This window comes from Brassica napus, chromosome C6 (assembly GCF_020379485.1).
Source record: "Brassica napus cultivar Da-Ae chromosome C6, Da-Ae, whole genome shotgun sequence".
Classification (NCBI taxonomy): domain Eukaryota; kingdom Viridiplantae; phylum Streptophyta; class Magnoliopsida; order Brassicales; family Brassicaceae; genus Brassica; species Brassica napus.
In genome coordinates, this window is record NC_063449.1 from 9,034,701 (window position 1) to 9,048,691 (window position 13,991).

General features: G+C 41.7%; 2 protein-coding genes across 2 annotated transcripts; one reads left to right on the plus strand and one right to left on the minus strand.

Annotated features, from left to right (window-relative positions):
• Positions 1 to 1,580: 1,580 nt before the first annotated feature.
• Positions 1,581 to 4,103, minus strand: LOC106404200 (nucleolin-like). Its single transcript, XM_048759612.1, has 10 exons — positions 4,006 to 4,103; positions 3,531 to 3,585; positions 3,380 to 3,450; positions 3,198 to 3,315; positions 3,027 to 3,119; positions 2,520 to 2,572; positions 2,328 to 2,445; positions 2,153 to 2,239; positions 1,903 to 1,976; positions 1,581 to 1,830 (listed from the first exon to the last, which is right to left on the minus strand). The coding sequence occupies exons 1-10, from the start codon at positions 4,101 to 4,103 to the stop codon at positions 1,581 to 1,583; spliced, it is 1,017 nt and encodes a 338-aa protein (XP_048615569.1).
• A 52-nt stretch (positions 4,104 to 4,155) lies between these two features.
• On the plus strand, positions 4,156 to 5,904 carry LOC106404199. The gene is made up of 2 exons (XM_048759613.1): positions 4,156 to 4,617; positions 4,789 to 5,904. The coding sequence occupies exons 1-2, from the start codon at positions 4,156 to 4,158 to the stop codon at positions 5,902 to 5,904; spliced, it is 1,578 nt and encodes a 525-aa protein (XP_048615570.1).
• Positions 5,905 to 13,991: the final 8,087 nt, after the last annotated feature.

A 13,991-nucleotide genomic window follows, 5' to 3' on the forward strand; every position in this document is an offset into this window, starting at 1 on the left:
CACCCTTCTCCGCAGACTACCATGGTTGAGACCGGCACGTTATTCTCGTTGACGATATACATGTAACCGTCTTTTCGGCCGTTTTTGTCGCTAGGAGCGTGCTGGCGTGGTTCTTGTCGCGTGTTGGCATTTTTCGTCGCTGGTGCTTTCGGTGCGTTCATCTTGCTGAGGATTGCGTTTGTATCTTCTTCCATTCGGATAAAGTAGTCAGAACGCGCGATAGCGTCTTGGAGCGACGTGGTTGGATTTTGGTATAAGTCTTCTCGAAACTTAGAGCGAACCCACAACGTGTTCTGCAGGGCGTCGATGGCGATGCCGTCCAGGATTTCAATCCTTGAGACTACTGCTTTGAACTTCTCCATGTAGTCGCGGAGGCTCTAATCTTTGGTTTGGTTAAGGTTCCACAGGCTAGAAGCAGTAGCACTGCGCTTTGTGAACATAATGTATGTCTTGAGGAAAGCCGCTGATAAGTCACAGAAGCTTCCGATTGAGTTCTCCTTTAGTTGGGAGAACCAGGTCAGGGCTTGCTCGTGGAGAGTCTCGACAAACAGTTGACAGTAGCCTGTGTCCCTTTCTTCATCGGAGAGTCGAGCCCGTGCCATCGCGGTATTGAAAGCCGTCATGTGTTCCACCGGGTCTCCTCCGGGCTTGTATTCAGATAGGCGCAGCTTCTCTATCTTCCTGAGTTGCACACTGGTCAGTGTGCTAGTGAAAGGGGTTCGCGAGGTTGCGGCGAGTACGCTCTCGATTTGCGGAGTCGCACTAGTAGCCTGATGGATCTTCTCGCTCATTTGCTGAAAGCTGAGTTTGAGTTCGGCGATATCGCGTATGGTTGCGAGATCTGGTCCTACTGTGGGAGCATCGGCGTGAAGGGTTTCAGTAGGTTCCGAGTCGTCTAAGATGTGGTCACCACCCGTCGCCGTAGGGTTTGTGTTGAATAGGCGACGGCGTATCATCTGGTGATGGCTTGTTTGGCCGTCTGGAGCGGTGAGTGCTGCGACCAAAGCAGCTAGTTGGTCGTTGGTTGTCTTTTGAACTTCGTCTTGTCGAGCGAGTCGAGCCATGACGGAGCTCATGAAATCTGCGGGGACTGGCGGCGCGGCTTCAGGCGTAAGGGTTGGTTCTCCTCCTGGAGCGCCGAAGGCGGCGGCGTCTTGAGCCATGTAGATCTAGAACGTTACTTTAGTCAGCCCCACCGTGGGTGCCAATTGTTTGTACGGGATTCAGTCGACTAAGTTGAAAGAACTCGAAATGGGATGACCAAAGACGTTTTATTAGATCGATTAAATGAGCTACAAGAGTGACATGAAATCAAGGAAACAAGCCGGAGCTCGAGGAGCAAACCGGGAGAGATACAGAGCGATTATGAGTGAAGAGAGACTAAAAACCTAGATCTAGCCGCTCAGTGTGTGTGTAAAGTGTCGATCCACTTCTTGTTGTTCCCTTCTCCTCATTTATAGGCTTCCTGTCCTTGATGCCCTAATTTCGATCCTCTTTGGGCTTTAGTTCGGGGAGGCCGAGTATACGAACCTGGGTGGAGTTCCTCCGAGCCGGATGCTTTTGGTCGGCTTTGCCAACGGCTAAAAGCATTCTAGAGCCGAGCTGACGACTCTACTCGCTGAGCCGAATAAATTAGCCCAGCTTGCTGAGCTAGGTCTTGTTATTCGATGGGCCTTGTGGTAGGGATGTAATCCATCTCCTATACTCCTCACCTTCTTTGCTTCATCAGCAGAAGCAAACTCAACAAAGCCAGTGCCCACATGATTGCCCATGAGGTTGCAAATAAGTCGAACATGAACAACTTCTCCAACATCTTTGAAGAAATCGATGCTGTCAGGAAAAAATATTAGTCATGAAAGACTTGCTCCGAGAAGAAAAGAGGAAATTAAAAGTGCTACTTACATATGTGATATTTCAGTTTTTTCGCGAGGGAGATTGGCAACATAGAGCGTCTTACTTCTTGAGGTGGCAACTGCCTGAATTTAACAGCCTAGTGTGTTAGCACGACTCAAAAGGAGAAAAGCACTTCAATTGCATAACAAAAAGAAGTCTCATAAGTCATCTTTAGACTTTGTGGCAACAGTTGTACTGCTATTAAACGCTAAGCATTTCTTTTAAGCCTGACATATTTTAAGATCATAAGAAAAGCTACCTCAACAAAATCGGGAGTTTGATCAAGTCCTTTCATCAACATAATCTTATGATCGTCCATATATGCACCATTCATCATTTTCAGCGCCTACAGTTCAAAAAAAAAAGATTTATCAGCTATCCTACTTAAATTAGTTTTAGTACTTTTTTCATCATTAAAACAAAACTAGTCTCACCACCTGTGCTTCACAAGGAGAAGCAAACTCAATAAAGCCATACCCGACATGCTTACACTCGCGGTTAACAATAAGTCGAACACTAACAACTTCTCCAACATTTTTGAAGAACTTGATGCTGTCAATGTAGAGGATTAAAAAATATCAGTCATGAAAAACTTAAGCAACATGGAAATTTAAGATGCTACTTACATATGTGATATTTTAGTTGTTTGTGGAGAGAGGTTGGCAACAAGGAGTACGTTCTGAAATTAACAACCAACTGTGTTAGCAAGCACGAATCTTTAGAGGAAAAGGACTTGAACTGCATAACAACAAACTCATCCCCAGACTACGTCGCTGCTTTGTGGCAACAGTTGTGTTACTAAACGCTAAGCGTTTCTTCTGAAGCCTGACATATCATATTTTGAAGATGATAAGAATAGTTACCTCAGCAAAATCCGGAAGTGTCGTTTTATCTTCTTCTATCATAAAACTTTCACTTTGAAAGAAGTCTTCATTGTACCTGGAATATCAAAAATAAACCCGTGTGAACTCTCCATGTGTAACAAAAACGTATGTGCTCTTTAAAACAAGTGGTTAAACCCTTACCAAACCTTGTGATCTATGCAATGCCTAATTAACAAAAAGAAGAAGAAGATAGCGTTAATGGCATCCAAACTCCAGCAAATGGTTTTACAAAAACGGTAATCAATTTACTTGGGTGGAAAGGTTCTCTGCAAATTCATTATTTGCCACATCAAGAAAAATGCTGCGGTTGTGCAAATATTCACCGTTCTTTTGTTGCAGCGCCTACATGATAAAAGATTTAATCAGCAATCGTACTCTCAAAAAAAAAAAAAAAAAAATTTACATCATTACTACTCTCACCTTATTTGCTTCGTTAGAAGAAGCACACTCAACAAAGCCACAGCCCGCATGCTCACCACACTGGTCTAGAATAAGTCGAACCCGAACAACTTCCCCAGCATCTTTGAAGAAATCGATGCTGTCGAAATGGAGGGCAAAATATATAAGTCATGAAAAACTAACTCAGAGGAAATTTTGCTTACATATCTGATATGATAGTTTTCTGGTGTGAGAGATGGGAAATAAAGAGAGTCTTCTTTGGTACGGCAGTTGCCTGAATTTAACAGCTATGTTTGTTAGCAACAGATGTGTTATTAATCGCTAAACGTTTTTGAAGATAATAAGAACAGGCACCTCAGCAAAATCGGGAGTTGCATCAAGTCCTTCAACCGGAAGGCTTTCTTCGAACCTAAAATATTATATCAAAAACTTAAACCAATGTGCTATTCATAACAAACTCAAAAAGGTAAATAGTTAAAAAGTCCTTACCAAACCCTGTAATCTAGGCAATACCTAGAAAAAAAAAGAAGGCGGTTAATCTTCTGTAATGGTATCAAAACTCGAGCAATAGGATAAAAGAAGTGTTACAGAAACAAAAAAAAAAAACACAATTTACTTGGGTGGAAGGTACGTCGCTATCCATTGCTAGCTAGTTCAAGAAAAATTTTACAGTCGTGCAAATAAAGTTATCTCCAAACTCCTTGTCAAGCGCCTAAAGCCTCTGTTGCCAAGTCTGATTCTCCCAAACCAAACAGCATTCGTTCAAGGGAGATTACTGGTGGAAAACACCATTCTAGCATCTGAGATTGTGCATGGATATCATCGAGACAAGGGTCCTAAGCGTATCACTATTAAGGTTGATATCGCCAAAGCATTTGACACCCTTGACTGGAATTTCCTCTTCAACTGTCTACAAGGCTTAGACATCCCCCATTTCTATCTCTGCTGGCTGCACGCGTGCGTAACATCCCCAAGCTTCATGATAGGCTTCAACGGCTCGGTTCAGGGCTATTTTCGAAGCACTAGAGGGCTTCGTCAGGGGGATCCACTCTCCCCTTATCTCTTTGTTGCTGCTATGAACTGCCTAAGTCTAATGCTGGACAGAGCGGCCGCTGAAGGTAGAGTTGGGTATCATCATCATTGCAGAGAAGCTAAACTGACCCACCTATGCTTCGCTGATGATCTCCTCCTATTCTGCGATGGCTCTCTGGACTCGGTGAAGACTGTTATGGATGTTTTACAGCAATTTGCTGAAGTCTCTTGTCTCAAAGTCAGCATTGCCAAATCTTCCTTCTTCTCTTGTGGCCTGTCAGAAGATGAAGCAAACAGAATCAGTCAAGAAACGGGACTGAGCCAGGGACAACTACCAGTGCGCTACTTAGGGGTTCCTTTGGTTACAAGGAAGCTATCTATGTCAAATTGCGAGCCTCTAATTCAACAGGTAAAAAATAGAGTTAATAGTTGGAGCGCTAGGTCTCTATCCTTCGCAGGAAGACTGCTTCTTATTAACACTGTCATTGGGGGTATCTCTATCTTCTGATGCTCGACCTTCACGATTCCTAAACAATGCATCAAGGCAATAAATTCTATTTGCGGAGCTTATCTATGGAAGGGTTCAACAGAAGGTCACCACTCCGCTAGAGTTTCTTGGGACACTGTCATTCTACCTAAGTCAGAGGGAGGATTGGGTATAAAGGACTTACACCATTGGAATAAGGCATGCTCGATCAAGCTTATCTGGCTACTGTTCTTCAGATCAGGGTCCATATGGGTCGCTTGGTTCTCAAAGACTATTTTGCAAAGCTGCACTAGCAATTTCTGGATAATTAAGGAAAAACAGAGCCATTCTCATACAGTGAAGAAGCTAATTCGAGTAAGGGACCTTGCTTACCCGTGGATTAAGGTCAAAGTTGGGAATGGAAGAACCACTCGGTTCTGGGTGGATAATTGGTCTCCATTTGGCAACTTGAGAACCTTCCTCAACCTAAGCCAATCATCTACTCTTGGAACTCGAGCAACTGCTACAATAGATGATCTGTGCAGAGAAGGGATTTGGTCTCTCCCATCCCCACGCTCAGAGCAACAGCTATCTCTTCATGCCCACTTGACCACGATCAACCTATCAGAAGAAGAAGATACCATTTTTTGGATGCCGCAAGGTAAAAAACTATCGACCTTCTCTACTGGTATGATCTATGATCTTCTAAGGGAACACAAACCTCAAGTTCTTTGGCACAAGGCGGTTTGGACCTCTAGAGGAATCCCGAAACAAAATTTCCTCACTTGGTTGGTGCATCTCAATCGTTGTCCGACGAAAGACAGAATCGTTGGCTGGGGATTGCAAACTGATCCTAGGTGCGTCCTGTGTAACATGGTCCTGGAGACAAGAGACCACCTCTTCTTCGACTGTAACTTCTCCTTCTCGACTTGGAGCGCCCTAGCAACAAAGGCAAGAACACCGCAGATTCGCCAGTGGAACCAGGTCGTCAACTACATGCAGTCTATCCAGGCTGCTAAACACATTCGACTGCTACAACTCCTCGCTTGGCAGACGGCGGTCTACTTCATCTGGACAGAACGAAACAGTCGAATTCATAGAGGGAGCTTCAGAAGCGTCGACTCGATCACGTCTGTTGCCTCATCGTTGATAAAGAACAAGATCTCCAGCCTTCGTAACTCCAGCCCCCAACTCTCTTCCTCAATGATCCAAATTTGGCTCTCTGATTGATTGATCAAGCGATTACCTGCCTCCACTCTCTGTTTTACTCCGTCGTTCTGTTTCTTCTCTGTGGTTTACTAAGGTTTCTTGACTGCTGGGCCTTGCCCTCCTTTTGTACTGGGCCTAGGCCTCAGAAACACTAACCTATTATATATATATAAAAAGCCCTTTGTCAAAAAAAAATATTCACCATTATTTGTTGGAATGAAAAACTTTATAAAGATGGAAAAAATGTTTAAGTGTTTGATCAAGTTTTGTGAAGAAGAAAGGTTTTATAACTTAGAAAAAGATTTATTATTATTTGAAAGTTTGTTACAAACTTGATTATTTTTTGGTGATACAAAATGAGAAGATAGTGGAGGTATTTATAGCCTCCAAAGTACAAAATATCTTACATATTTTTATCTTAAATGTAGAAAATTCTATTTAAAAATCTAGATTATTTTATCTTAATTATCTAGATAATTCTATAAGAATATCTAGATTTTTATTTTAAGGAGGTGGATGATTTTCTAGAATTTGAGCTAAGTTTTGAATCAACACATGATTAACCCAATAATGTTTGATCCAAATCAAGTTTATTTTTCAACACCCCCTCTTAAACTTGATTTGGTTACTCCGAGTAAGCTCCTCATCTTGATGAAGTCTTCTCGCTTGGGTGGCTTAGTGAAGATATCAGCTACTTGATCATTTGTCTTCACATACTCCAATTGTACATCCATCTTGGTAACACATTCTCTTATGTAGTGATAATGAGTATCGATGTGCTTACTCCGATCGTGGAAGACTGGATTCTTTGCCAATGCTATTGCCGACTTGTTATCCACAAAGATCTTCGTTGGCTCCTCTTGTGGTAGGTTCAGCTTCTTTAGAAAGTTTCGTAGCCAAATAGCATGGCAAACACATGAAGTAGCTGCCACATACTCCGCTTCACAAGTAGAAAGAGTGACAATTGGTTGCTTCTTTGACATCCGTGTGAAAGCGGTTTCTCCAATGAAAAACACGAAGCCACTTGTGCTTTTCCGGTCATCTACATCTCCACCCTAATCGCTATCGCTATATCCAACAAGCCTGTAATCTTCAGAGATAGAGTAGTACAAGCCAAAGTTGATAGTACCTTTGATATAGCGTAGGATCCTCTTAGCTGCCTTGAAATGAGTTGTTGTTGGATGCTCCATGTATCGACTCACAACTCCAACTGCGTGTAGGATGTCGGGCCTTGTGCACGTTAGATAGCGTAAGCTTCCAACCAAACTCTTAAAGAGTGTTGGATCCACACTCTCTCCTTCTTCTTCCTTTGATAACTTGACTCCACATTCCATTGGCGTGCAAACTGGATTTGAGTCATCCATCTTGAACTTCTTAAGCACCTCTTTAGCATAGCCTTCTTGAGTAATGAAGATTTCATTTTCTTCTTGTTTTACTTCAATGCCAAGGTAGTATGACATCAATCCAATGTCGGTCATCTCGAACTCCTTTGTCATCTCCATCTTGAAATCTTCAAACATAATCGGATTGTTGCCAGTGATTATTAGGTAATCAACATATAAGCATGCAATCAATATATCATTGTTTTGAGTTTTGATATAAAGTGCATGCTCATATGGACACTTGATGAAGCCTTTCTCCTTGAAGTACTTATCAATCCGAGTGTTCCATGCTCTTGGTGCTTGCTTTAATCCATAAAGCGCCTTCTTTAGCCTTAAGACTTTGTCTTCTTCTCCTTTGACTATGTAGCCTTGTGGTTGCTCAATGTAGACTTCTTCCTCAAGGTCTCTATTTAAGAAGGCTGATTTTACATCCATTTGATGTATCCTCCAACTCTTTTGGGCTGCCAATGAAATGATTAGTCTAACAGTTTCTAAGCGAGCAACTGGAGCAAATACCTCATCATAGTCGATCCCGGCTCTTTGACTATAGCCTTTTGCCACCAATCTTGCCTTGTACCTTTCAACTTCTCCTTTAGAGTTCTTCTTTGCCTTGTACACCCACTTCACACCAATTGTCTTGTGTCCATTTGGAAGTGAAGCTAACTCCCATGTATCATTCTTTTGAATCAACTTGATTTCCTTATCCATTGCACTTCTCCATGACTTCTTTTCTTGGGCTTCTTCAAAGTTCATAGGCTCGCAATCCACAAATAGACAAAATAGAGTAAGATTATCTTGATTTTCGATTACCTCGTAGATGTCTTGTAGACTTCTAAAACGTGGAGTCCTTTCACTTGAGCTTTCATCTCCTTGAGAACTTGTTGTTAGTGAGGTTGGTGGTGTAGCTAGCTCTTCTCTCGGTTGCGCCACATTCTCTTCTTCAAAGGATGGAAAGAAGTTGTAGTCTTCGTTATTTGATCTCCAATCCCATTCTCCTTCTTCATCAAAGATGACATTCCGACTAATGATTGTCTTCTTTGTTTCAGGATTGTAGAGCTTGTAGCCTTTGGAGTTAGCATCATACCCAATGAAGATGTACTTTTCACTTTTGTCATCTAGTTTGCTCCGCTTCTCGTCTGGAACATGAGCGTGAGCAATGCTTCCAAAGACTTTTAAGTACGACACACCGGGCTTCTTTCCGCTCCAAGCTTCTTGTGGTGTCTTTCCTAAAACACTTTTTTGTTGGAGATCAGTTTGATATATAAACCGCACAAGCAACTGCTTCCGCCCAAAACTCCTTTGGTAGCTTCTTACTCTTGAGCATGTTTCTTGTCATCTCAAGTATTGTCCTATTCTTTCTTTCCGCTACTCCATTTTGTTGAGGGGTTCTTGGCACCGTCAACTTTCTCCGGATGCCATTATCTTCACAATATTTCAGAAACTCTTTGGACATAAATTCTCCTCCTCGATCCGATCTCATGGACTGGATCTTAAGACCACTTTCCTTCTCAACATGGGCTTTGAAATTTTTGAAATTTTCAAACATTTCTGATTTTTGCTTCAAAAAGTAAACCCATGTTTTTCTTGAAAAGTCATCGATAGAGAGAAGGAAATAGTTACTCTTACCAAGTGAATTTGGTTTGATCGGACCAAATACATCTGTATGTATGAGTTCTAGTGACTTTCTTGCTCTTGTCTCCGACTCCTTTGGAAAACTCATCTTGAATTGCTTTCCAAGTAAGCAACCTTCACACACACTTGATTTGGATGATTGATACAAGGTAATCCTTTCACCATTTCTTTCTTGGAAAGTAGCTTTAAGCTTCCAAAGTTGAGATGCCCAAATCGAAGATGTCAAAGCCAAGATTCCTCCTTGTAGCACATCTTGAGACATCGTGCAATGTCATTTTGAATGTTTAGGACAAACATTCTATTGCTTTACATTGGCACCTTTGTGATGAGATTATTTGCATTATCTCTTAAAGAAAGGCAATTATCTTTTAGTCGAATGTCATAACCTTTCTCTAAGAGTTGTCCTAGGCTCAAGATGTTGGTCTTCATGCTTGGAATGTAGTAAACATTGGAAATGAATTGATGATCTCCATTCTTCAAGCGGATGAGAATATTTCATTTACCTTTCACCTCCATCTTCGATTCATCTCCCAAAGCCACATTGGTTTTCACCGATTCATCGAGCTCCACGAAAATGCTTTTATTTCCACACATATGGTTGTTTGCACCACTATCAAGGTACCACTTGTGAACCTCATTTGGTTCATCCTTTTTGTAAGCCATCAATAGCATATCTTCTTCTTTACTCCTTTCTTCAACATAGTTGGACTTCTCTTCAACTCTATTGTTGTTTGGAGTTTTGCACTCAGAAGAATAATGTCCAAATTTCCCACAACTATAGCATTTGATGCTTGATTTATCGTACCTTGATTTTGCGTTTCCTCTTCCACGACCTCTTGATGAGTTATCTCCTCTTTGGTTGAAGTTGTCTTCATATGGTCTCCAACCTCGTCCATTTACACCACGACCTCGTCCTCGGAAATGACCGCCACCATGTCTTAGATTGCTTTGGCCACTTTCTTCCTTGTGATCAATTCTCTTGAGAACTTGCTCCACAATATATTCTTTCTTCTTCTTCTTTTCTTCATAAGCTTGTAGTGATCCAAGAAGTTGCTCCATTGTCATAGTCTCCAAGTATTTTGTCTCTTCAATCACAGTAACAATGTGTTCGAATTTCGAATCCAATGATCTAAGAACTTTCTCCATGATTCTCACATCATCTAACTTCTCACCATTTCTCTTTAGGTTATTAGTAACCGTCAAGACTCTTGAGAAGTAATCTGAGATGAGTTCTCCTTCCTTCATTTGTAACGCTTTAAATTCTCCTCTTAGAGTTTGAAGTCGTACCTTCTTAACTTATTCTGCTCCCTTGTAAGATGTCTGATGTTTGGAGTTTTCAAGGCTCATAAGACAAATGTTGTAGTATAAATGATTGTCGAACCAATTCTAAGGGATTTCAAGCACTGAGAATGCAAGTACTTACTTAATCTAAGTGCAACCGATGATTTTAAGGGTTTTCTAAACTAATGATTAATACTAATGCAGTTTCAGAATAATAAAAACGGTAAATGAGTTGACTTTCTTAACTAAGAAAAATGAGAACTCATGGGCATATGAATTAGACCTTGGGTGATCAAGTTTCAAACTAAGGATGGCAGATGAACAATCAAACTAACAACCTTTGGCTAGATGAATGTTCATTTACTAACACATTTCAAACAACAAATGTCTTTGGTTGAATAATATGGAAGCAATCATTACTAACAGGAATAAGGCTATCTTAGCACTTCTAACAACAAATGTCTTTGGCAAAATATGCTAAAAGCTTAGAAGAGTTGTTTCAGGCATTTCATCGAACACCTTTTGGGTGGGAAATGCCTAAAGATCAACTTTTGAGGAGCTAACTCAGAAGGTGCATTATGATTACTCTACTAGCAAGGTTTTGGAATGATCTACTCTAAAACATCCTAGATCTAACCTAATCACCCTTAATCTTCCTAACCCATGAATTCAAATGGTGATTACTCACTACTCTTCATGATTCCTCTTAAACCCATTTTGGATTTCAGATTAATCGTACAGAGGGATACAACAACGAATTGAAAACACAGAATTGCAATAACTAGATGAACAAAGATGATTCAAGAGATGAACTTTCCAAAGGTTTTTCTTAGAACAAAAGATAATCTGTCTGGTGGCTGCTAAAGCTACTTAAAACATAGGTTTTCAGAAGTAAAAACGTTCATAATGAAATGACCAAAAGGCCCTTGAGTAGAAATGAATTCGAGCAAACAGAAGGCGTGCAGCGACCTCCAGTAGTCGCTCTGAGAGGTCGCTCCAGGCTTCGGGAGCGACCTGGAGGGGTCGCTGCGAGACGTCGCTCCGGGTCGCTCTTCGCGAGCGACCTCGCTGTGTCGCTCCGGTCACGTCGCTCCCAGCTGGAGCGACCTTATGGTGTCGCTCTGGCCAAGTCGCTCTCGTGCCTCCGAGCGATGGAGACGCGAGCGACATCGGGGTGTCGCTCTGGCCAAGTCGCTCTGAAAGGGTGTCACAACGACTTCACGGTGTCGCTCTGGTGAGGTCGCTCCCATGCACTGCTCGTCCAATGATCACTTTTATCACCTCTTTTGAGCTCCAAATGAACCCAAATGTCTACAAGAACTCCATGTGGTACTCCAATACCTGATAAGGACTCATGTATGCAAAATGCAACCTAAACATAGCTAAATCCTAGTCTATATGATCAAAATGCACATGGGTGAATGGATAAGACAATTGAAATATGCAAGATATCAACTCCCCCAAACTTGTTCTTTTACTTGTCCACAAGTAAACTTTCTAGAACTCATAGGGAGAGAGGTTTAAAGGTGGGAGCTCATAGCCAAAAGAAACACAACTAGCACTCGATTCAACATCTAATCCAACATGAGCACACTCTCTTATTACACTCTAGCTTCTCTAGGCCTATCTCAACTCATTTTGCCCTTATACTCATCATCAAGCATCCACACATTCAAATCAACCAACTCTCACATTCATTAAGCATAAAACATCAAGTGAATTCTTGCAAATGGTCAATTGGTCCAAATCATTTGGTTGAGTAAGGGAAGGCTTTTATTCAAGTGGGTCAAGAGGTTCAAAATCCATGATCTTTTAAAGTGGTATACTCTCAAAACGAGTAGCCTTGACATTGCACATAATATATCTAAGAAAGGGACCAACTCATGGATACAATGCTCAATCTCCATTGTTCTACCCTTTTCCCAAACATACAAGTTACACAATCACTTCATAATGTCAAACCCAACTCTCATCTCTCACCAAAAGATCCCAAGAACACTTTGCACATAAAACTCTTTTTCTTTGAAATCTATAAAGGATTTTCTCAACTTCTAAACAAATCTTAGCTCTAAACAACTTTGACAACCCCTTTTTTTTCTTTTTTTTTATATATATATATTTTTTCTTTTATTTTGGGGCCCAAGACTTTTCACAAATTGAGCTAGAAGTTTCTCTACTTATCCCATAAAGACTAGTCAATTAAACACAAGAGTTCACTCTTTTCCTTCAACTTTCTCATACTCCCAAATCAAACTTTACAACACTCACCCCCATCCTATGGCTAGACAATAATGTGCCTAATATAGCAAGAATGAAGATCAAGCATTGTCGTTCCCGATACTCTCAACATTATGTGCATGTAAGACTTTCCGAAAAAGGCCTCACTCATCAATCAATGAAGGCTTAAACGGAGGAAGGGATTTTGGGGAGAGGTCTACCACTAGAGGTTGTCAAAAAGATTGGCATAAAGGATGTGACAATTCAAGTGTGTATATCCATGATTCAGTACACAAGGGACCATGAGCAAGATGCATTAAGTTTGTTCAGTTCAAATAAGGTTGTAGTTGGCTTCAAAGACTGAGTTTCAGCAATCAACAAGTTTCAGGAAGAGTTTTCAAGGCTCGAAGCATACAAGTCTTTTTGAGAGGTGCATAAACTACTCAGGTGCAAAGTAGTGTTCTTTACAAGGCATTTAAAATCATTGCTCCCAATGCAAGTGAATGAAACCTATATGCTCTAGACTCTCCTAGAAATGCAAATGATGCAAACTAAATGATTTTTTATTTTTTTTATATGCAAATAGGTATGCAATGCATGACTCAATGAAACAACATCAAAGCAAACATGATCCAATACTTGGTACCTCCCCCAAACTTAAATGACACAGTCTCTGTGTTGTCAAGGAGAGAGAGATACCCAAAAAGAGAAAACTAATATGCAAAAACGAAATGGTATATACAAGGGAAAGTAGAGAAGTACCTTCAAGGATAGTAAGTGGGGGCAGATGCCCCAGCATCATCGTCGTCCGGTGGGAACGTGGTGTAGTAACCTCCATGTCCTGAGCTGTAGCCTCCATACCATTGTTGGCTCTGAACTTCTTCAATCTCAGCTTCACTTTCTGAAGAGGCTAGAGATGGAGACTTGTTTCCAGAGGCGGAAGGCTGAGTGGGTGGGTTCCTTCATTATCGCTGGAGCTGTCTATCAGTGAGTGGGAAACCAAGATTAGTGGGCTGAGGTGGGGGCTGGGGGACTGATGTGTTCGCGAAGGCGAAGTCCGCTGAGCTACATCCAGCAATTCCTCCTCTGGTCAAGACATCGGCCACCTTCTTCATGAACTTGGCTGAAGTCTTTGCTTGCTTCTTCACCGTCTTGCTCAGCGCCTTGCACTTGTCCTTCAGCTTTTCGATTGTTCTGTCTTGTGCCTTGTTCCATCGCTGAAGTCGGCCAATGTGGTCATGAGCATCACGAAGCGCACCAGGGGGAAGGACTCCATCATGTGGCTTGAAGTAGTAGCGTGGAGGTCCATAGATGGGTACAGATTCTTCCCTAGGAGGTTCCGTGAAGTCGTGTCTCGTCGGAACACTCCTTTTCCTTGGTGCAGCAATGGGACCGAGAGACTCGTGTTCTCCAAGAAAGTCTTCTTGGGATAAGTTGAAGCTGATAGCTCCAGGTCTCTCTAAGCTCGTCAGTCTCTGGTTTGGAAGAACCACTTCGACCGGCTTGCCCTGAAAGTAGTAGTGGTAGACGTAGTCCTTCCCATACATCCCACTGAAATAGGTTGCAATCCTCAAGTAAGTGTCATCGATGAACTTA